The sequence below is a fragment of the Gracilinanus agilis genome, chromosome 2 (assembly GCF_016433145.1).
Source record: "Gracilinanus agilis isolate LMUSP501 chromosome 2, AgileGrace, whole genome shotgun sequence".
NCBI classification, from domain to species: domain Eukaryota; kingdom Metazoa; phylum Chordata; class Mammalia; order Didelphimorphia; family Didelphidae; genus Gracilinanus; species Gracilinanus agilis.
The window spans coordinates 155,712,816-155,735,774 of NC_058131.1; the positions used below are offsets into that span (position 1 = coordinate 155,712,816).

General features: G+C 37.3%; 1 protein-coding gene across 1 annotated transcript in view; it reads right to left on the minus strand.

The window, feature by feature from the left end:
• KIF13B (kinesin family member 13B) overlaps nucleotides 1–22,959 on the minus strand; it is a 280,794-nt gene that overhangs the window by 96,396 nt on the left and 161,439 nt on the right. Inside the window, 3 exon segments of the mRNA XM_044663470.1 lie at nucleotides 3,203–3,396; nucleotides 6,901–6,987; nucleotides 15,309–15,439. Of these exon segments, the coding sequence (XP_044519405.1) occupies nucleotides 3,203–3,396; nucleotides 6,901–6,987; nucleotides 15,309–15,439 (412 nt within the window).

The following is a 22,959-nucleotide window of genomic DNA, read 5'->3' on the forward strand; positions in this document are numbered from 1 at the left end:
CAAGATCAAGAAACCACAGGTAAATACTTGAAATAGAATAAATATTTGGCTTAAAAAGTGAGTGACCTAAAACATATACTTTAAAAGTTCTTCTATAATCCTGTTACACTGGTTAACAGAACCTCTGACTAAAATATTTCCCAACTCTTAAAAAAAAATCAGAATGGAGAGTAAGGACTTGGTTTCATATCATATGACTCTTTAGTTTAGATTAGATTATAAAAAGTATAAAACTTCTGCAGATGATGAACATGGGCTCAATTTGGTTTTACATTTCATGAAAAAAATATAAAAATGGTCTAGTTAAGATATGAACATTGGCAAAATAAAAACATTAAGATAATTTAAAATTTTTAAAATGACTACCACCAATGTCTAATATAGCCATAAAATTGAAGCAAATGAATCTGCGGACATAATGTCAGAATTCTAGCCCATCTAATTATATTTTATTACAAAATTCTTTGCTATTTTCAATTTTAAAAAATAATTCTTAATGATAAAAATATTACAAAGCTCAATAACCAGCATTCCTAACAATAAGTCATGATGAGGAGGGAATTTAGAAAAGAATTTAAAAGATTAACATTTGGGTAAAATGTTATAAAGGTTTTGCTGAAGTGGTACAAATATTTTACCTACAATTTATTACTACTACATATGGGTTTCACATAGGTATTGAAGACAAGTGCTATTCTCTTTGTCTCCATAAAACTGTCCTTACTACTTAGCAAAAAAAAAAACAAAACAGTCTTAGATGTCTGTCAGTCTCATCATGGTAAAGAAATGAAAACCAACTATTTTCTGAGAGATGGAGAAAAAATGTTGTATGACAACAGTCAAGATAACAATAATCGGGGGCAGCTGGGTAGCTCAGTGGAGTGAGAGTCAGGTCTAGAGACAGGAGGTCCTGGGTTCAAACCCGGCCTCAGCCACTTCCCAGCTGTGTGACCCTGGGCAAGTCACTTGACCCCCATTGCCCACCCTTACCACTCTTCCACCTATGAGACAATACACCGAAGTACAAGGGTTTAAAAAAAAAAAAGATAATAATCACTAAACAATTTCAACACATTTGAAATCAGAAGATCTGGATATAAATCCCAACTCAGCAAAATATATATAATTAATAATTATAAATAGTAATAATTATTAATTAAATAATAAATAAACAGATAAATAACCAGTAATGTCTGGCATTGCACAGCATCCCAGTGCTGGAAGGCACCTTTGTGGCCATTTAAGTTTAAGTCTTATGTGAAAGATTCCCCACTACAACTCATTTAATGAGTATCTAATACCTACTAGAAGACCTCTGGGAAAGGTAAGCTCACTGCAGAAAAGGGAGCCCATTTCACTCTGGGATAGTTCTCATTTGAAGAAGTTTTTTTCCCCCTAATTATCAAGCCTAAATGTGCCTTCTTCAACACAGTCCAGCCACTGCCCCTTACTCTTCCCAGCAAAGTCAAACAGAACAAGTCTAATAACTCTCCTACAAGATCAACTTCCAATACCTTCAGATGAAAAACCAAAAACCAGCTACAGAGTCTCCCCCAAGTCTTCCCTTCTCCAAACTAAGTCTCTTTAGTTCCTTTGATTGATATTCTTATTACAAGGACACAAGGTACTGTTCTCTACCCTGTTTACCTTCTTCTGGTCACTCTTCAGTCCTTCCTAAACTGTAGTACCCAGAACTGAGTATGATTCTGCAGATGTGTTCTGACTAGGGCAGAGTAAAGCAGGAATCTCATCTCTTTACTCCAAGAAGTTATTCCTCTCTCAATGCAACCCAAAATTACATTAGCTTTTTTTTGGTTGCTACGTCTTGTGGCTGATTTATATTGAGTTTAGTCCACATTAAAAAAACAACTTTTTCTTTTTCTTTTCCTTTCTTTTCTTTTTCTTTTCATTTATTTATTTTTTAAACCCTTGTACTTCGGTGTATTGTCTCATAGGTGGAAGATTGGTAAGGGTGGGCAATGGGGGTCAAGTGACTTGCCCAGGGTCACACAGCTGGGAAGTGGCTGAGGCCGGGTTTGAACCTAGGACCTCCTGTCTCTAGGCCTGACTCTCACTCCACTGAGCTACCCAGCTGCCCTCTTTTTCTTTTAAAACACTTATCATCTGCCTTAGAATCTAAGCTATGTATTGGTTCTAAGACAAAAGAATGGCAAGATCTAGGGAATGAGGGTTAAGTGACTTGCACAGGGTCACCCAGCTAGGAAGTGTCTGACGTAAAATTTGAGCCCAGGGCCTCCCACCTCTAAGCCTAGCTCCAAACCACTGACTCACCTAGCTGCCCCCAATCACCATCTTTTTCGAACTACAGTGTAACCAACTCTCTTTCTACATCTTGTACTTATGAAGTTAATTTCTTAAACACAAATATTACTATAAAATTTCATCTTATTAAAAGGAAGCCAACATCTGGGCCTGTCACAATTATTTTGATTAATAACTCTATTATTCAATGTATTATCCATTCCTCCAAGTTTTGTGGCATCTGTAAATCTGAGAGAGATGACTTATTCAAATCTATCTATCTATACTGTTCTCTAATGCACACTGTTGTCCTTTTCAGAAGATAACAAGACACTTCATCAAACACTATCAAGTTTAGAAATTCTGTCAAAAAAGAATGTATGCTTGGTCTGGAGTGATCTGTTTTTGCTGACACCACACTAGCTCTTTAGGAAAAGGCTCCTTTTTCTAGATGTTCACTCACTCTTTAATAATAAATTCTAAAATTTTCTGAAAATCAGGAACATATTTGCCCTTCTCTAGGTCTGTATTACTTCTTGTATTTGTAGTGTATCCTAAGGTTGTGGGTGCTTTCTAAAGACCCTTTTGTTGGCTCCTCACAACAAACCTATGAGGTTTATGTCTTCACTGACCTTGGGAATAACTCTTATTCTAGGAGCCTGTTGCCAAGCCTATAAATGAGCACAGTAGGTAAGATTTCTAAGGCCCTTCCTGGCTTTGTATTCTATTCTGTAATCACTAATTCAAATGTGGAAGTGGAAGAATGAGATAGAAGTTTTGAGGAAATATGACTTTGGGTGCAAGTTAAATCAGAGGATGAATTTTAAAATATACAGAAAAGCAACACAAGTATTTACATTTTGAAGACTTTTTTGGAAGGCCTCCATAACTGCAAATTCTAAGGATTCCAAAGAACATACAAGGAGTGCTGTTTATTTACCATTGTTCCCCAGAGCCTTCATGGTCACTTCCATTTGTGCATACTCATAATTGAAGTTAATTTCACTGGACACCTCACTGGAAGTGTCTCCATCTACATCCAGCTGCTCCACACTGCTACTATTCTTCACAGAATTTTCTTGGTCCTCATCTTCTTCTTTATCTATTTTCTTTTTCTTTTTTGGCAAGTTGAGTCTAGAAAAAGTGAAAAATGCAATTTTCTCACTAAAATCTCAGCCATTCATTCAACATATATTGAATGAAGTGCCTACTGAGTGCCAGGTGACAATTTACATGTATTTGGCATTTAAAATTTACAAAGTACTTTTGCAATGAAAAATATAAATGTGTACAAAACAGTTCCTGCTCTAAGGATCTGATGATCTAATAAAATAAGATACATGTAACACAAATAGTCACCTATGTGAAGTATGTCCTATAATTATTACAAGTTTAAAACCATGATGAATGCATTCCTAGCTGAGATATTCAGGGAAGGCTTCATGAAATGAATAGAATTAAGCTAGGCCTTGAAAAATGGCTAGAAGTTTCATAGGTAGACAGAGTAAGAGGAGGGCACAGGCAAAGGGGACATATTTAGCCAAAGAAGTAGAAAAGCAGAGTATATTCGGGGGAATGGCAAGTAATTAAAAGAAACTAACATATATAAGATTACTATTGGGGAATGAGTAAAGGTAAGACTAGAAAATTAGAATGGGTCAAGAAGGGGCAAGTAGGTGGCCTAGTGGATTGAGAGCCAGGCCTAGAGATGAGAGGTCCTGGGTTCAAATCAGGGCTCAAGACACTTCCTAGCTATGTGACTCTAGGCCAGTGGTTCCCAAACTTTTTTGGCCTACCGTCCCCTTTTCAGAAAAAAATATTACTTAGCGCCCCTAGAAATTATGAAACTATTTACTGAATTCAGAATAGAATGTAATACAAAAAAAGTGTGGCCATCACTGCCTCCCTGAATCACTGCAGCACCCACCAGGGGGCGATAGCGCCCACTTTGGGAATCACTGCTCTAGGCAATTCACTTAACCCCCATTACCTAGCCTTTACTGTTCTTCTGCCTTGGAATCAATACATAATATAGATTCTAAGATGAACAATAAGGTTTTAAAAAAGAAGTCAACCTCAGAGATTAGGGTTTGATTAGAGTGGATAGAATCATGGCCTTATCATAAAAAAGAAATGGGTTAGAAGTATAGCTTACACACTTTCTAGCAGTGTGACCCTATATAAGTCATTACTGTGGTTGTGAAAAAGAATGTTGGATTTGGAATACGGGAGGAAAATTCAAATCTTTTCTCTATACTTGCTACCTTTGTGATTTTGGGCAAGTCACTTAACCTCTCTAGTCTCAGTTCTTCAACTGTAAAATAAGAGGGTTGGACTAGATGACCTTTTAGGTGCTTTTTAACAGTAAATCTATGCTCATATCTGCAAACCTGTTTTCTCATCTGGACATGGAGGTAATAATAGCATTTATGCTACAGGGTTGATATGAGGATAAAGTAAAATATTATATGTAAAAAGCATTTCCTAACATAAAGCACAATATAAATTTTAGCTCACACTACTATCAGAAAATGGAAAGTCAAGGAAAGTCGAGGGAAATTTCTCTGATGAACATGTAATTATATTATCAAATTGTTAATTTAGAAACATTTATTTAAGGGGATGGATTGAAGGGGTAATATCTCTACCCAAAGAGACTTAAGAACTGCAATCCTTTAGGCATGAGGTGAGATAAGATCCTGAACTAGGGGAGAAATAGGAGGGATGTTTCAATGAAAGACTCAAGAGGTCTTGATCACCGAATGTGTGGAATACAAAGAAAAGAGGAGACAAAGATGATTCTGGGAAACCTTATTAACTAGAAGGGTGGTATCATTAAAAGAAATGTTAGTTAGGAGTAGAACTTGGATGAACCGAAAATGATGGGTTTGGTTTTTAAACATGTTGAGATTGAAGCAAGGCAGGTAGTCTTGCAAAAAGTAGGAAATGTTAAGCCTGGAGTTGAAAAAGAAGTTGTTTGGAATTAGATCCCAATACACTAAATAAAAGAGTCAAGATCCAAAAGAGATTGCTATAGCTTGTATAATGCATTAAAATCTTAACAAGACAAAATCTTAAAGTATCCTAGCTCAGTTAATCAGTCAAGAAACAAAGTGGACCCTCCTCTCAAGAATCTCACATTCTTCTGGAGAGTTAACATGGTAACTATGTATATACAAAATACATAGAGTAGATAAAAAAGTCATTTCAGAAAGATGGCACTAGAAATGAGGGGAAATCAGAAAAGACCTCCTAAAGCATTACAGATGAGTCTTGAAAGAAGCCAGATGAATTAAAACAGCATCACAGGAAAGGTTCTCCCATGAGGGATATGGAAAGTCATTACGTTAGGGGTCACAGTTAAAGTTCTAAGTGTGTATAATATAGTCATGAGGAAGAGAATCAACCACAAACAAAAAAGCTAAAGCCAGTATTAACAAGTGCCACCAGTTTATTTTTAAAAATAGAGAAAAAATTTCTTTATATAATTTCCTCTCCAAATCCAATTTATAAGCAGAGGCTTCCCTAAGTGGTTTCAAAAACATAATTTGATGTCTGAAAGATGGCAATATGGTTAAGAATACCAAACAGATGAAGGAAAGAAGACTCTTTTGAAAAAGTTCAGTTCTAAATTTGTGGAATCAGAGAATTTTGCAAGTAAAAATAACTAAAGTATAAATTAAATAACTCTCTCACATCTTATATCAATGATGAAAATGTAACCAGAGAAATTTTCTGTACAAGTTACTGAGCTTTCTATTACACTGATTATCATACAACCTCAAATTATTTCATGGTTCTTTAGTAAAGTATGGTTAGAATTTCACTTTAAATATGTTCTGCCTCCTAAATATCATGGCAGGCATGTAGTCAAAAAATATATTTATTATTTTCCTCTACCTTCTTCTTAATCACCCAAACAAATCATTTTGAGAAAAATAAAGGGAGATTGCATGAATAAATTCACTAATTTTCCCAACTGTACTACCAGTGTTTCTTCCCATTTAATATTTACCTAGAAATATGATTTTTTGTTTTTGTTGTTTTTTAAACCCTTACCTTCCACTTTAGAATCATATTGGTTCCAAGGCAGAAGAGTAATAAGGGCTGGGCAGTGGGGGTTAAGTGACTTGCCCAGGGTCACACAGCTAGGAAGGCTGAGGCCAGATTTGAATCTAGGACTTCCCCTCTCTAGGCTTGGCCCTCAATCTACTGAGCTACCCAGATGCCCCCTAGAAATATGTTGTGCATGATTTCACAAGTATCATTGGTACCATATTGTTTGCCTTCTTAGTGGGTGGGCTTTAGGGCTAGAAGGGGAAATCATTTGGACTCAAAACTTTAAAATTACATTAAATATAAAAAATGGATGTGAAAAAAATAAATGACTATAAATTCAAAGAAAAATGTTTGTCTATCCATATGACCTGTGATTTTTAAATTTGAGTTTAAATTCTATATTGTCCCATGAATTTGGCATAATTTTCTATATACATTAAGTTTTTAATAAAAGTTTAGTGTTGCTGTATTAAGCTGAGTTCTATTCTAAATCTCTATATTTTTTTTAGATTCAGATTAAGATGCTCAATAGTTATGGGATATTATCAGAGGACTCATGTAAAATCAAAACTCCCATACCTGAAAAAGTGGTTGTTTCCCCACAGGATTCGGTCTCCATGGTGTAACTGTATAGGATTTGCAACAGAAGAACCATTTACAAATGTCCTGTGTAGAGAAGGAATTAAATTTACAAGTAAATAATGATAATTGCTTTTTATATTTTAATAATAAAACATTGATAAATATATAGCCTGTAACAATTTTTAAATTAACACACAAATGCTCCCTACTGCTACTTGTAAAACCCATAAAATCTACCAATCTTTATAACAATTTGGATATTTATAATATCAAGTTCACCATTAGTAGATTTAAAATCCCACATGTGCAAAAACATTTTACTGAATATTTAAAAATTAAATATGGCAATAAAACAATCAATCAATAAACATTTATTAAGTACCTACTATGGGCTAAGACACTGTGCACAATGATAATACATTATATCAGACCAATTAATTAGAGTAATAGTTTCCAAAGTGGGAATATCCAAGATAAATTATAGAGGAATAAGAAGAAAATATTAGAACTAAGGAGCATACAGTACTGCTGATCATTTAATCAAACATTTATTAAGCTCCTACTAAGTGCCAAAAAGTGTGCATACTTGCAGCCACAATCTGTCTCTGCTGGTGTCTTTCTCCTTACCTGTGTCTAGTATGAACTGGATAGACCACTATCTTTTATGCAACCTAGGCAGGCAAGTAGACATTACTAGCAGGGTCTCTAAAGGCCTCCATTGAGACCACTGTGGAGAGTGGGGAGGGCAGAGCCAAGATGACATCTAGTAGCAGAGACAGCTGAAACCTCTGACAATCTTTCCAAACCAATCTTTAAAAAGCACCTCAACATGACAGGAGTTAAAAACTAATAGCAAGATGTGGTAAGGGGGATCTCACACTGAACACAAGCAGAGAGTTGATTTTCTTGGGATAAGGGGGAACCAGAAGCAAAACTACACACAGAGGAGTGCTTGCTGACCATCCATACACCTACTGCACCAGGTTCTGAGCCTGGGCACAGACTCGGATCCCAGGTTTAAAGTTTGGGATCCCAGGACCTGAGCTACACTAACAGAGCACCCAAGACCCATTACTTGAAGTAGGCACTGGAACTAACCCACAGAGAGGCAGGGAAATACATAGCACTTGACCCTTTCAAGTCTGCCCAGCAGTGAAGACCTAGCCCCAGAGCAATGTATTTTACAGTACTGAGCCCTGCAAGCCAGCAGTAGAGGAGACAGAATCACTAGCTTTGAGAATTCCCAATCTACAAGGGAAAAAAAAAAAGGCTGGGAAGATGAGCAAATAGCAAAAGAAACACCTAAACCTAGAAAATTTCTATGGAGAAAAAGAGTTAAAGACAGAGTCAATAGAAGATGGTGAAATTCAAGCAACCATATGCAAAACTTCAAAGAAAAATTGAAATTGGTCTCAAGCACTAGTAGAATTCAAAAAAGAATTAAAAAATAAAATAATACAAGTTGATGAAAAATGGGGAAAAGAAATGAAAGTAATGCAAAGAGAAAATAACAGCTTAAAAAGCAAAATTGGTCAACTGGAAAGAGGCACAAAAATCCAATGAAGTCTAAAAGAGTTTCTTTTTTTAAAAAATCAACCTACTGAAAAAAGAGGCAAAATTGGATGAAAAAAAATAGTTCCATGAAAAGTAGAATGGATCAAATGGGAAAAGGGGATCCAAAGGTCATAGACCAAATTCATTCTTTAAAAATCAGAAGTGGGCAAATAGCAAATAGTTAATTACTTCACAAGACATCTAAAGGCTTCCATTCTCTCTCCCTCATCCCTTCCACTTCCAATTCAAGAATGGATTGGACTTAAAAAATACATAAAGAGGAATAATGTGGAACAAGCCTGGAAAAATAATAGAGCCAGACTGTAAAGAGTCTTAAAGCTAAGGTGAGGAGTTTATATTTTATTCCACAGGGAAGACCTAGAAGCCTACTGAACAAAGAAATGACATGGTAAAGACCTGGGTTTTAAGAAGCAATTTGGGCAACGGTGTGTATAGATGATGGTTTAAAAAGAAGAAAGAAGAGACTAGAAATAGGGAGACAAATTAGGAAGCTATTACAATAGTACAGGCAAGATGTTGTAGCCATGTAGATGGACAGAAGGAAATAGATGTGAACAGCAGGAGGGAAAACAAAAATATTTAGCAACCCCCAAAAGGGAGAGTAACAGGAGAAGAAAAGGCTGAGTCAATGAGCAGTACCCTCAACAGAGATAGGGAAGACAAGGGATGGGAGTTGAATTTAAGAAAAAGATGGTAAGTTCTATTTTTGGATGTCAAAGTTACCACCCATGCCAATAGGAAAGATGTCTAACAGGGCAGTTGATGTTGGAAAATGGGAGTATAGATGAGAGATCAGTACTAAAAATATAGGTCTGTAAATCATCTGAATTGAGTTGGTAATGAAACCTATAGTGAAGTGGATGAGATAACCAAAGCAGAGAATATTAAAATGAAAAAATAGCCCAAAAGATAATGTTGAGAAACAACAGCATTTAAGGGTAGGTAATGCACTAGCAAAAGACACTGAAAAGAAATTGTCATACAGGAAGGAGGAGAACCAGCTGAGGCTGTGCCACAGGAGTCAAGGAAGGAGAGAACATATAAGAGAATAGAATGGTCAACAATATCAAAAGCTAAAGAGAGCTCAAGTAAGATGAGGTCAGAGAAAAGGTCACTGGTTTTAGCAATCAGATAATAATAAGTGATATAAAATAGAAGTTTAAGCAGAATGGTAGGGTTGAGAATATGAAAACAACTTAAGAGTGTTTAGACAGTGAGAAGTAGAAGCAAATATAGACAATTCTTTCCAGAAATTGGTAATAAAAGGGAAGAAAGATATGAATATTAATTAAAGATATTAATACAAAAGACTCATATATTTGATTTTTTTTTTGATGTAGGAGTCCCTGAAAGTACACAGAAATGTTTTTTATTCTCTTTCTACCTTCTTTCCTTTGGCCAATCTGGCCATAGAAAACGGTCAGTCTAAATCAGTGGTTCCCAAACTTTTTTTGGCCAACTGCCCCCTTTCCAGAAAAAAATATTACTTAGCCCCCTAGAAATTAATTTTTAAAAATTTCAATAGCAATTAATAGGAAAGATAAATGCACCTGTGGCCATCACAGCTCCCCTGGATCGCTGCAGCACCCACCAGGGGGCAATGGTGCCCACTTTGGGAATCACTGGAATCAACCAAGACACAAAACCATCTCCTCTAGGTATCCCTGAAGGTCCCTTTAACTGTCCAGATCCCCTGAGGGCATGAACCACGCAGCTCAGATACCTCTTAAATGGAATTTAGTTACTTTAGATTCCCCTGCCAGGCCAGCAGAGGAGAAGCAATTGTGGGAAGCTTTTTAAACAGAAACTGCAAGGCTTCCTACCTTCTTAGCAGTGGCTACATTTTGACAGATGATTTGGCTCTGCCCCAAGTCCAATAAAGGAATCCCTGACATAAGTCCCTTTCCTTATCTGAAGACATTCTCTTTTCAAGAACATCCAGATGTCTTCTTTCACGTAGTTTATCTGACTGTTTATGAGCAACTCTATTGCCTCTTTTTACTGTTTTGCAACCTGATGAGTTGGCATGAATTATTTCCCCTTATATCACCATTCTGCCACAGTGAAAAACAAAATGTAAGCCTTCACCAGTGGCCTCCACCTTACAGAAAAAGGCATTTTCCCATTAAGTACATCCAAATGGCCTCTTTCCAATATGTATCCTCTAATGAATCTAAGAGATGATCTTTGGCTAACAGACTTCCCACATTGAATCTACATATGGGTTAGGAGAATGAAAAGAGAGAGAAGGAAGGAATAGTAAATGGGAAAAACTTCAGGAAAGGAAGAGATCAAAGGCACAAGTGGAAGGCAGGCCTGGCCAAGGCAAATCTCTTCCTCAGAGACTAATGCAAAGGAGAATAAAGATGTAGCAGGGTGTTAAGGTAGGATTAGGAGAAAGAAGGGAGTTTATGACAGATGATTTCAAATTTCTCAATAAACTAGGAGACTAGATAATCTGCTGGTATGGGTATTAGAGCTTTAAGGAAATAAAGTTGTAAAAGGACATAAAGTTATGAGGACAGTGATAATAGTCTATCCAGTAGAAATAAAATGACTGATATGAAAAGGATTTAGTTATTAGATAACACAAAATTGTAGTCAGGGTTCAAAACAATTGAACAAACATTTATTAAGTGCCTTATGTATGCAAAGTACAGCCTAGGGAAGGGAGATAAAAGTGCAAAAATAAAACAGTTTCTTCCCTGAAAGTGCTTACAGAATTCTAGGAGATTGTAGGTGTATACAGTCAAGTGAATTCAAAATATATAGAAGGCAAATACAAAGTAATTTCAGCAGAAGGGTATGGTGGTAACAATTGGGAAGATAAACAAAGGCTTCTTGTAGAAAGTGACACTTGAGATGATCCTCTGATTAATCCAGAGATTCTAAGAATTAGAAAGAAGAGAAAGCAGGATCGAAACACACTGTTGTAACCAGTTTGTGGTAGACAAGAGACAAAAGAGAATGAGTAGTAACATGAAACAAAACTAGAAAGATAGGTTGGGGTCAGAATGTTAAGGTCTTAAAAGCCAAACAGGCTTGTGTTTTTATCCTATAGGAAATAAGAGAGCAACCAAAGCTTCTTGAGCAGAGGTCATGGTCGGACATCATTACATGACTCTTCCCTCCTGACAAATTCAGCAGCAAAGAAGTGGAGAAAGGGAATGGCAGGGAGTGATCTAAGGTTAAGGATTAGCCAGGTGTGAAAGACAAAAGGACAAAGGGGCAAAGAATCAAGAATAAAGAACATCATATCCAACCATAAGGTCAAGACTGTGAAGATAAGCCTCCAAGTAAGACTAAAGCAGGATTAATGGTCAAGGAAAACAGAAAGAGTTTGAAGACTATGACAAGAACAAAGAACAGAATTAAAAGAACTGAGGAAGTAGAGGAAATGGAAGCTTAGAAAAATCATAAGAAGAAGGGAAATTTCAGAGTTAAAGATAATGGAGGTGGCAATTTGGGGTGGTTATAAGATCTAAGGTGGGACAATTTCTATGACTAGCTAGGTTAAAGTGAAGATGTGAGTAACAGGAAGGAAGTAAGAGGGCTGAGAGCCTAAGAGGCCATTTTTTAAGTGATATCTAAATCTACTAAATCCCCACAAAGTGTCTTCAAGGGAAGAAGTAGAAAAGACTATGGAACAAACCCTGTACTCTCTAAGACAAGAAGGAATGCAACGATCCAGGACAATTCCAAGGGACTTAAGAGAAAGAAAGCTCTCCACATCCAGAGAAAGAACTGTGGGAGTAGAAACACAGAAGAAAAACATTTCCTTGATCACATAGTTCAATGGGGATGTAGACCTTAACTGATCACTCTTATTGCAAATATTAATAATATGGAAACAGGTTTTGAACAATGATACATGTATAACCTAGTGGAATTACTCTTTGGCTCTGGGAGAGGGGAAGGAGAAGGGGAGGGAAAGAACATGGATCATGTAACAATGGGAAAACATTCTGCATTAATTAATTAAATAAATAGTTTTAAAAAAGCAAGACAAAAAGGAAAGTGAACTGGAAGCCACTCCACAGAAAACTATTGCAATAACATTCTAAATAGGTTAATTGGATAAAGTGAACCTCAGAGGAGGAAAGCAAGTGAACATGGCCTTGGGAGGATTAGGAAGGTGCAGAGGTTAGCAAGAAGACTCACTCCTCTTGGACTCTAGAACGAGTCAGAGGACATGAGAGAAATAACTTGCAGTGAAGAAGGTGGCCAAGTATCACTTGGAGAGAGCTAGGTTATCATAAATGCCACAAGATGGAAATTTTGAAATGATCTATTTAGGACAAGGCAGAATTTATTCTTACAGCAGGGGTTCCAGAAAACATAATAAAATAAGACAAAGGAGGATTTGAACTCAGGAGGAGCAAGTTTGGGATCAATACTCAGAGGAAAGGATTTATCTGAGCAGACAAATCACTCTGAATCATGGGGATAAGGAGAATAAGACAGGGGAATTTTTCACCCACTGGATGGGCAAGAAACTACCATGCCCTATGACAAACAAACATATATGTCTTGAGTGGTAGCAGCAGTGTCCTGTGCTTACAACCCTGTTGACAAGTGGGGGTGTGGGGGTGTGTGCACACTGAAAGGACAGCAGCAGGGAGCTGTAACTAGGAATCTGAGTCAGTCAGTAAATATGTGGTAAAAGGCATATATCTTCACTGGTTCAGGGAGCTCTTGGTGATGAGGCTCCATCCTGCCACTGGCAAACAAAACTTGTAGTCTCAGTGGCCTGGGGCTCTGCTGGGTCAGAGTCAGTATGTGTCACAGGCAGACACTGAATGAACTAAGACTGTCCCGTCTGTGAAGTCACTTCCCTATGCATGGCTCCATCTTGTGTTTCTTATGGATAAAAAATATTAACTTTGGTGGTCATGGGTAACTCCCTAAGGCTCAGGTAACTTTTGTCATCCTGAGGAGCCCCAAGACCATATTGGCAGAAGATAATTCATGTCACATTCCTTTAAATCTTGCTTCAGGCCTTTTCTCCTACTTCAAATGAAGTAGCATATACTCAATGCCTACTTTGTACAAAGAACTTATGTAAGTAGCAGTTATTCGTGAATGTTTCACTAATTAATGGTGTCATATTTTTAAGTGGCTTAATTTAGATTCTTAAATCATCATGCTTTATAAAGGCGCTGGTCTTAGCCTTCAAATAAAGCAGTGCCATCTAATGGTAAAATTCTGGGACATCTAAAAAAAATGTTAGAGGTCTTTAAAAAACCCTTTTAGAGTCAATGTAATACCCAGATAGTCAGACCCTGTGAATTTCAGAAATCATTAACACACATAACTGAAATTTCTACTGCATTCAAGCAAAAATATACTTAATGCATTTTTCAAAATATAAAATTTTAGTGAGAGGGGAAAGGTAGCAGCTGAATCAAAAGGAGAATTTTAAAAACTGCTTAAGACACTAGATCCATGTCAGCACACACAGACTCTGATGAACATAGTAATTTTCCAGTTTACAATATACCAAATAACTATGTAAAATATTAATTTAAGCAATTTAATAATTATTTTGTTCAAGATAACACTGCTACATGACATTTTAGGATCAAATGAAGTATAGTCTCTTCCTGAGAAGATGTCACTAATCTGAAGACATTACAAATATTTTAATGAGATGAACATGAATCACAGGTTTAGCAAGCTAATTTAAGCCTCAACATTACTCAGAATTTACAGTTGTTAAGAAGTCATTTCAACTCGAGAATGCTACTGGCAGGGTTCCTCTGGTCTAGAAAGACTGACATATTATTAAAAAAAACAAGTGGAATATTTATGAGGTGATAAAAACGGGGAAAATTATACAAATGACTATAACAATGTAAATGGAAAGAAATGAAAAAAAAAGAGAGAAAACAAGGGAAAGAAACTGACTAATGTGTAATTAGAATGAGCAAGCCTGGTAGAGAAAAAGTAGGTAAGAGGATGCATCTCTTTCCTTTCTTCTTTGCGAAGGCAGTGTACTATGTATGTGGAACAATAAATGTTAAGCTTTCCTGAACTGTTTTTTTTTTCTTTTCTATTCTCTGTGGGCTAGGACTTGAAACTGATTTAAAACAAAAGATATTAATGATAGATCATAGATTTAAAGTTAGAAGGGACCTTGAGATCATCTTATCTAATCTTCTCATTTTAAAGATTAGGAAACTGAGACTCATAAAGGTTAACTAACCTGCTTTAGGTATGCAGATATTTGGTGGCAGAAATAGCATTTTAATCCTAGTCTTTTTATTCCAAATGCACTGGTTCAATAAAAATTAAAATAAACAGACCAACAAAAAAAGAATAATAAAGTAAATCAATCTCAAATCCTTGATAAATTTCAGTTCAACTCATTGAAAATCTTGTTGAATAAATCTGTTAACAAACTTCAATAAAAGAGCTGGCGAAATACTGTATAAGGAGTACTTACATAGGACTAAACATAACTAAAAAGCACTCTAAAACACTAAAATTAGAACAAAAAAAAATTTATACAACATTAATGTCCCATCAACTTCAGAAAGGACACAAAACAATTTATAGGTTTTCCAATGATAAAAAGATTAAACTTAAATATGGAACAAAACAGGGCCCATTTAAAGAAGTGAGTGTTTTCAATCACCACAATTGGGCAGTGAAAGATAAGCAATAACTTTTTCATTTAGGAAAGCAGTACCATCCTGCAAAAGCTTGACTTTCAAAAAAGTCAGTAAATAAAAAAAGAAAGAAAGAAGCAAAAGCACTTTAAATCGCCCCGTCTCCCTATAAGTAAGAAGCATAATACTAATAACGGCCATTATTATAGTATGTGATACCTGGTGTTTTTCTGAGGCGTTAGAATAACTTGGCCCTCTGATGTGATGTCTATAATACAGTGTTCAGGAAGAATTCCCATTCCACAGAGCTGGATATCTTGGGAATTAGCTGATCCTATTAACGTATGTTCCTGAGGAAGAATGAGATTCATTGGTTAGTACAGTACAGAAATTTTAATGTATATAAAGTCAAATCTCCTTTCAATCTCTATCTTGGATGGATCCATTATTTTGGCTGCTTTTTTTTGGTCCAGACCTAAGATCTCACTGATAGAAAATACCAATATAAAAAGACCTTCTATCAATGGAGATGGACAGCTGCTCTAAGGCACTGAACACTGAAGTGAATAGCCCATAGTCACGTTACCAGCATGGAAGAAACAAGATTTGAACAGTATGGAAAGAACACTCATTGCCTTTGGAGTCAGAGGTCCTAGGTTCATATGTTGCCTCTGTTACTACTGTGTGACTAACAGCAAATCATTTAACTGCTCTGAGTCTATTTTATAAGGGGTTTGGACTAAGTGTCTTTGGGGCCCTTCCAGGTCTAATTCTATGATTCTAAGGTTATCTCTCTACCTAATTCTACTATATCAAAGATGCCTTTTATTGGCTAAAATCTTTAAAGCAAATAGGCATGCCTGAGGGTGTGAAAATTTAACACTACACTAGAGTGTACCCCCTTCTTTGGTACCCCAAGATTAATTTTGGATTTAAAAAAGTTTTGATGCTCTTTGAAATTAAAACCTAATCCACCCTTTGACTGAATTAAGGATGCAAAACAAAGTTTATCTATAAACAAACTACTTAAGATGGTATGGCAAAGGAAAGACTGTGCTCCCATTCTAACAGTCTCCAGATTCCTGGCACCCAGAAGACCCATAGCTCTTGTTCCTCATGACTTCTTGGCATCCAGAAGACCTGCCACTTGCCCAAACTGGAGGGACTCTGGAAACAGATGTCACTAAGAACATAAATTTAATTCCCAAGAGAAAGTTGGGGCTTTGGGGCTGAGAATTCAGAACAAGAAGGTGCATGTAGACCATTTCCAGGTGCATGTAGACCCATTTCCAGGAACCCAGGCTCTCAGCTCCCTATCTGGCTCCTGGAAAAGACTTACTAAGGGAATGGCCAGCCTTTTCTTTCTCCGGACTGCTTTTAATTATTTAAGAAATAATTAAAAGTTAAGATACAGTCACCAGAGAATTTTAATCATAACAAGGGGGAAAAATTCTGAGTCTCTATGAAATGTATTCTATAGTATAGGTTTCCTTTTAAAAATTATCATCATCGGGGGCAGATGAGTAGCTCAGTGGATTGAGAGCCAGGCCTAGAGACGGGAGGTCCTAGGTTCAAATCCGGCCTCAGATACTTCCCAGCTGTGTGACCCTGGGCAAGTCACTTGACCCCCATTGCCTACCCTTACCACTCTTCCACCTATAAGTCAATACACAGAAGTTAAGGGTTTAAAAATTTAAAAAAAAATTATCATCATCATAAAAATTTAATTGAAGAAGAGATATCTTTTCACCTAAAAGCTATACCTCAAAGTTAGATATTACATAATGGGCACCAAAGCATGTAGGATCATACTGGACCAGGGCCAGGGAGCAAAGACTCAAGTCTTCTTGTGGTCTCTGGCTGCAATAACATCACCTCTGGATTACCTAAAGATATAAAAGGGATACCCACTAAAATAAGGAGTCCTTCAGACCAAGGAGTATCTAGAGGTCCATAAAGTCATCCCATCTCCTCTGCAGAAGGGGGTCTTATCTACCCAATCTAAATACTACCCCCAGATTAAAAATTCCTTCAGTGTAAAAGTAAACTGTAAATAAATAAATCTCTTTTTTGTTGACTCCTGAATATTCAGAATCAAACCAAAATTATCCAAAGGTCAGACAGAATTAGAATTATACCCAGCCAATTCTAAGTACTCAATCTGCACAGACCTAGCTCTGGCTACATGACTGGCCCCCTTACTTCTGTAGTTATACATTTCCTTTATGATGACTTTTTGGACCCAAGAAACCTACCTCATCTTGGCCAAAAAAGACAGGTTAGCGTGAGTTCCCTCACATTATCCTTATTTCAAATGAACAACAACAACAACAACAACAACAACAACAACAACAACAACAACAAGGCATTTACAAGCCTCTTATGAACAGCAATAACAAAAAAATTGAAAATGAATTCTGCAAAGTAATGACCAAGCTCAGCTTCAAAAAAAGAAATATCAGAAGATACCTCAACACCTCCAACCTTTGCAAAGGCAGAAGTCAACAGGTATAAAATACTTCCTATAACAAACTTTTTTTGATATGTTGATTAATTTTATGGATCTATTACATTAATTTAATTATCCTCTTTTAAAAATTATTTATTATAAGAATGGCTCTCTGGAAGAAAGGAGTGGGAAATATATGTACTATAAAAACAAAAGTATCAACAAAAATTTATTTTTTAAAAATAGCTTACTATTTTACTTTCTTTAATTATTCTTTTTGTATGTGCATTTTCTTTTGAAAAACGGCTAACAGGGAAATGATTTGTATGACTACACATGTAAAATCTATATCGAATTGCTTGCCTTGTCAGGGAGGGAAGAGTGACGAAAGAGAGGGAAGAGAATATGGAACTCAACGTTTCTTAAAAACCAAGTTGCAAATTTTTATTTACATGAAATTGAGAAAAAAATTAAAAGTAAAAAAGAAAAAATAAAATGATTAAATTGTACAGAAATAGGCACTTAATAAATGTTTTTTGAATTGGGAGAAAAAAATAGCTTATTGTGTGCCAAACACTGGGGATATAAAAACAAAACAAAGACAGTCCTTATTCAGACTTAGGAAGCTTCTATTCCAATAAGAGAGATAAAACAGATAAAAGGGTGGTGGTGAGGGAAAGGTGGGGTCTGGGAGGCCACAGAGATAGAGAGTAGATCAGTGGAACAATCTGCTGCTGCTTATACTTGTGATCTTAGTTCTCAAAACTAGAGGTAGAAAGCTGGAATGGTAAATGTGGCAGCTAGATGGATGGATGACTTAAACGGGTGCACACATTTGTCTTCATCTTTACTTTTCACCTTCATCTTATCCATTCCTCCAGGCTCACTGTCTCTTTTCTCTAAAACTAATCCTTCCACATATACAATAAATTTGATCCCACTTTTGGAATAACAAATCCACAAGTGCTTTGTCCCCATCCTCATTCCTTTACCATGAACTTCCTTCTATTTTAGAAAAACAAACACAAAAATGAATTGACTGCTTAAGTTCCTGTCTTCCTTTTGCAGCCAAACATTTTGAATATGTGATCTTGAACTCTAATTTTACTTCCTATCCATCTATTATCTCCACAATATGTGGTCTCTTTTGAGTTCTGTGACACTACTTTTCTGGTTAGTTTTGGTCTCTTGCGTGCTTCTCTTCCTCCTCTTACTCTTAACTGTGGGTATCTTTCAGGGCTATGTCCCTATAAACTCATTACATATAAGAATTACATATACATTCCCATTAATTCATATAATAGCCATAGGTGTCTAACTCCAAAATTCTCTAGCTGCAATTGTCTTACTTGAGGCACAGTCCTTGTTTCTAACTTCCTAAAGGATACTGCCTCTTGAATCTTCCACTGTCACTTCAAATGAAATATGCTCAAATATAAAATCCTTCTCACTCCTAACTCTACTAAGAAAAAGTTAATTTCCATTACTAACCTGTTTCTATTTTTGCCATCATTGCAACCCTTCTTCTAGTCCTCCAACCTAAAAACCTTAGAATTTATCTTTCCTCATCCTTGACCCCCAAATTCCATTAGTCACTAAGCAGTAACATTCCTTTTCCTAAAGGCACTAAATGAAAAGATGAAAAAACATAAAAATGCTTAAAAGGTACCAAGCATTTAGGGACACAAATACAGGAGACAGACAGTTCCAGTCTAAAAAAGCTTGTCTTCTAATAGGAAGAGACAACACAAATAAGAAAGGGTAGCCAGGGAAGGCTAAGTGGTTAGTGAAACAATGGGGCAGGCCAGAGACATATTCTTTCCAGAGGCAATGGTAGTGTAGGTGGGGGTGGGGAAGAGAGAGATAAAAAATGGCCAGCCTGCAGAAGAGGGTGTATATTTGCAGAGAGTGAAGAGTCAAGTCATTTAGCTCTAACTAGGCAAACAGAAGGTGCATTTGGTTTCAGGTTGAGAATATCTCAGATATTAGCAGTGAGATCCTAGGCAAGCCATTTAATCTTTATCAACATCAGTTTCTTCATCTGTAAAACGAGGTGTTTGGTAGGGTTTACTGACCTCTGAAGTGGCGTTCTAGCTCTAAGTCTATGATCCTATGGCCCATTTTGGAAGGTGAGGCAGCAATAGCACTGGATCTAAATGCCTTTAGAATTCCCTCATATCTGATCTTGCGCTATACAATTAATTTTATTTCCCATATTTCCCTAGGCCAATCCTTTCTCCTCACTATTCTCTGAGCATAATAATATTTATAAAGTGCTTAGCACAATGTCTGTCACATAACAGACATTTAATAAATGCTTCGTCACTTTCTCCCTCCCTGAACCTTACTAATTCTTTGCTCTTACTCATGCTGCTTCCCCTGCCTGAAGTAACCTTGCTCTCCCCTTCAATCTAAACTTGGTTTATCCTTCAAGAACCATTCAAAATCCCACTTTCTTTGACCCTTTTTCTACTCTACAGTCATTAAACATTCAGTCAATCAACAAGTTTTTATTGTTCTCTTTCCCTGATCTGAACATGTTCAAGTCAACAAGCATTTATGCACCAGGCACAGAGCTAAGTGCTCAGGAGTCAAAGAAAGGCCTCAACAGTGGAAAGAATGGGGAAAGACAACATGCAAACAACTCTCTACAGGTAAGATAGATAATTTCATAGGGAAGGTAGGAGGCAGTATCAGGAAGGAGAAATTTCCAGGCATGGAGGATGGCTAGTGAAAAGGCAGAGAAAAGAGAGATGGAGTATCTTGTTCAAGGAAGAGCACTGACCTGTGGCAGAGTTTATGAGGGATAGGGGTGGAAGGAAAAAAATAAAAAAATGAGGGGTTGTTAAGGGCTTTAAAAGCCAAACAGGGTTTAATATTTATTCTTGGAAGTTAACAGGGGCCCTTGAGAGCTTAAAGAATAAGGAGAGGGACAAGGTCGGGCTACCATTTCAGGAAGATCATTTTGATGGCTGAATGGAAGATTGGCTGGACTGGGGAGAGATCTGAGGTGGGGAGACCAAACAGCAGCCAGCGGTCTACAGCAACAGTCTATGCATGAAGTGATGCTTGCACCAAAGTGGCAGCAGTGTCATAGGACAGAAGGGGGCATACACAAAAGATGTCATGAAAGCAAGTAAAACAGAAAGGATTTAGCAGCAGACTGAATACAGGAAGTGAGAGAAAGGAACTGAGGGTAACACCTAGGTTACATACCTGGGTCACTGAAAGAATGGTGGCAATCCTTTATAACTGGGTTGTCAAACTCAAATAAAAACAGGCTGGTACTGACTTAGAAACCACAAATTAACATTTTATTTTATTGCATTTTTATTTGTCTTGTTAAATATTCTTCAATTACATCTTAATCTGGTTTAGACCATACTTGGGAATCAAGACTGACAACTGTTCTAAAATCCCTAATCTTGTAAAAAAGTTAATAAAAAGGGAATGTTGCAGAGTAGGGAGGGGTGAGGGGAAAATAATAAATTCCATTCTGGACATGAGGAGTTTAAGATACTACCAGACACTTATTTTGATATATTGAATAGGCAATTGTATACGTGACACTAAAGGACAGAGGCTAGGACTCGACATGTAGATCTAAGAATCATCTGTTTAGAGATGACGATTGGGATCTGAGGAGATCACCAGCTAAGAAGTATAGACTGAGAAAAGAGGCCAGAAGAGACACTGGGGAGACATACATGGTTAGAAGACATGAACTAAAAAGGATATGAATGCGCTTCCGGGTTAAGATGGCGGCAGAGTAAGAAGCAGCTCTTAACCTCTCCTGACCGAAACACACAAAACTCCTCAAGGGGACATAAAAACAAGTCCAGACGAACGGAGGAACCCCACAACAGGGCACAGCGTGGAAGGTACGTGGAATCGAGACATTTCCAGGCTAAAAAGGGCTCTCACTCACTCAATCGCAGGCTGAGCAACCGCCCCACCCCCACCCCCTCCACACTCACCTATAGCTCCGAACCCAGCTAAAAAGAAATAGAGCAAGTTTGGGGCACCCATCGAGTCATCGGCAGCTCCGGGACCTGTTCCTGAGAGCAGCAAGACTTAGGACCCCATTAAGTCAAGAACGCACGCGAAATCTGAGCGCACGGGAGCAGGACGCTGGGCGCGCGCCCGCTGAACAGAGGCGTGGGTGCTGGCTGAGCAGAGGCGTGGGCGTGGGTGGAGGCGGACACAGCCAGGAACTAAAGCCTAAGTGGGGAACCAGTGCAGACGGGTATACGACTGTGGAAGCAGCGCCCTGAGACTTGTAAAGAAACCTCCAGCAGAGGATCAAGCAAGGGAATCCACCAGGGGGCTTGACCTTGGAAAAAACTAGAACTCAGACCTCAGGACTGAGCGCGAGGATAAACCTGAGAAGCTGCTGGGCTAATGATGGCTAATCAGTTACAGGAAATTCAGAAGAGAAAGAATAATAACAAAAAAAAGAAGTCTCTAACACTCGACAGCTTTTACACAGAGAAAATCCAGACAACTGAGCAAACAGAGGAGGAGAACAAACAACCATCCAGACCCTCCCCAAATAAGGAAAACTCCTCTCAAGCTATGGAAGAGTTCAAATCTGAGATTTTGAGGAAAATGGAAGAGATCTGGCAAGAAAATAACAGTTTAAAAGGTAGAATCTTGCAACTGGAAAGCGAGGCTCAGAAACCAAATGAACTGATAAGCAAATTGAACACAAGAAATGACCAGATTGAAAAGGAATACCAGAAGATTATGGCCGAAAACAAGAAGATTATGGCCGAAAACCAAAAGATTATGGCCGCTTACCAGAAGATTATGGCCGAAAACCAAAAAATTATAGCCGAAAATCAATCCCTAAAGGCTAGAATTGAGCATGTAGAAACTAATGATCTCTCAAGACAACAAGAACAAATAAAACAAAGCCAAAAGACTGAAAAAATAGAAGGAAACATGAAATATCTCAATGAGAGAGTGACAGACCAAGAAAACCGGTCTAGAAGAGACAATTTGAGAATAATTGGTCTTCCAGAAAAACCAGAAATTAATAAAAACCTGGACTCTATACTAACAGAAATAATTCAGCAAAATTGCCCTGAAGTCCTACAACAAGAGGGCAATATAGACATTGAAAGAATTCATAGAACACCTGCGGCATTCGATCAAGAAAGGAAAACACCAAGAAATATCATTGCAAAATTCAAGAGTTTCCAAGCAAAAGAAAAAATCTTACAAGAAGCCAGAAAGAAACAATTCAAATATCAAGGAGCAACAATCAGGATCACACAGGATCTGGCAGCCTCAACACTAAAAGACCGTAAGGCGTGGAATACGATATTTAGAAAGGCAAGAGAGCTGGGCCTGCAACCACGGATCAACTACCCATCAAAATTGACTATATATTTCCAAGGGAAAGTATGGGCATTCAAC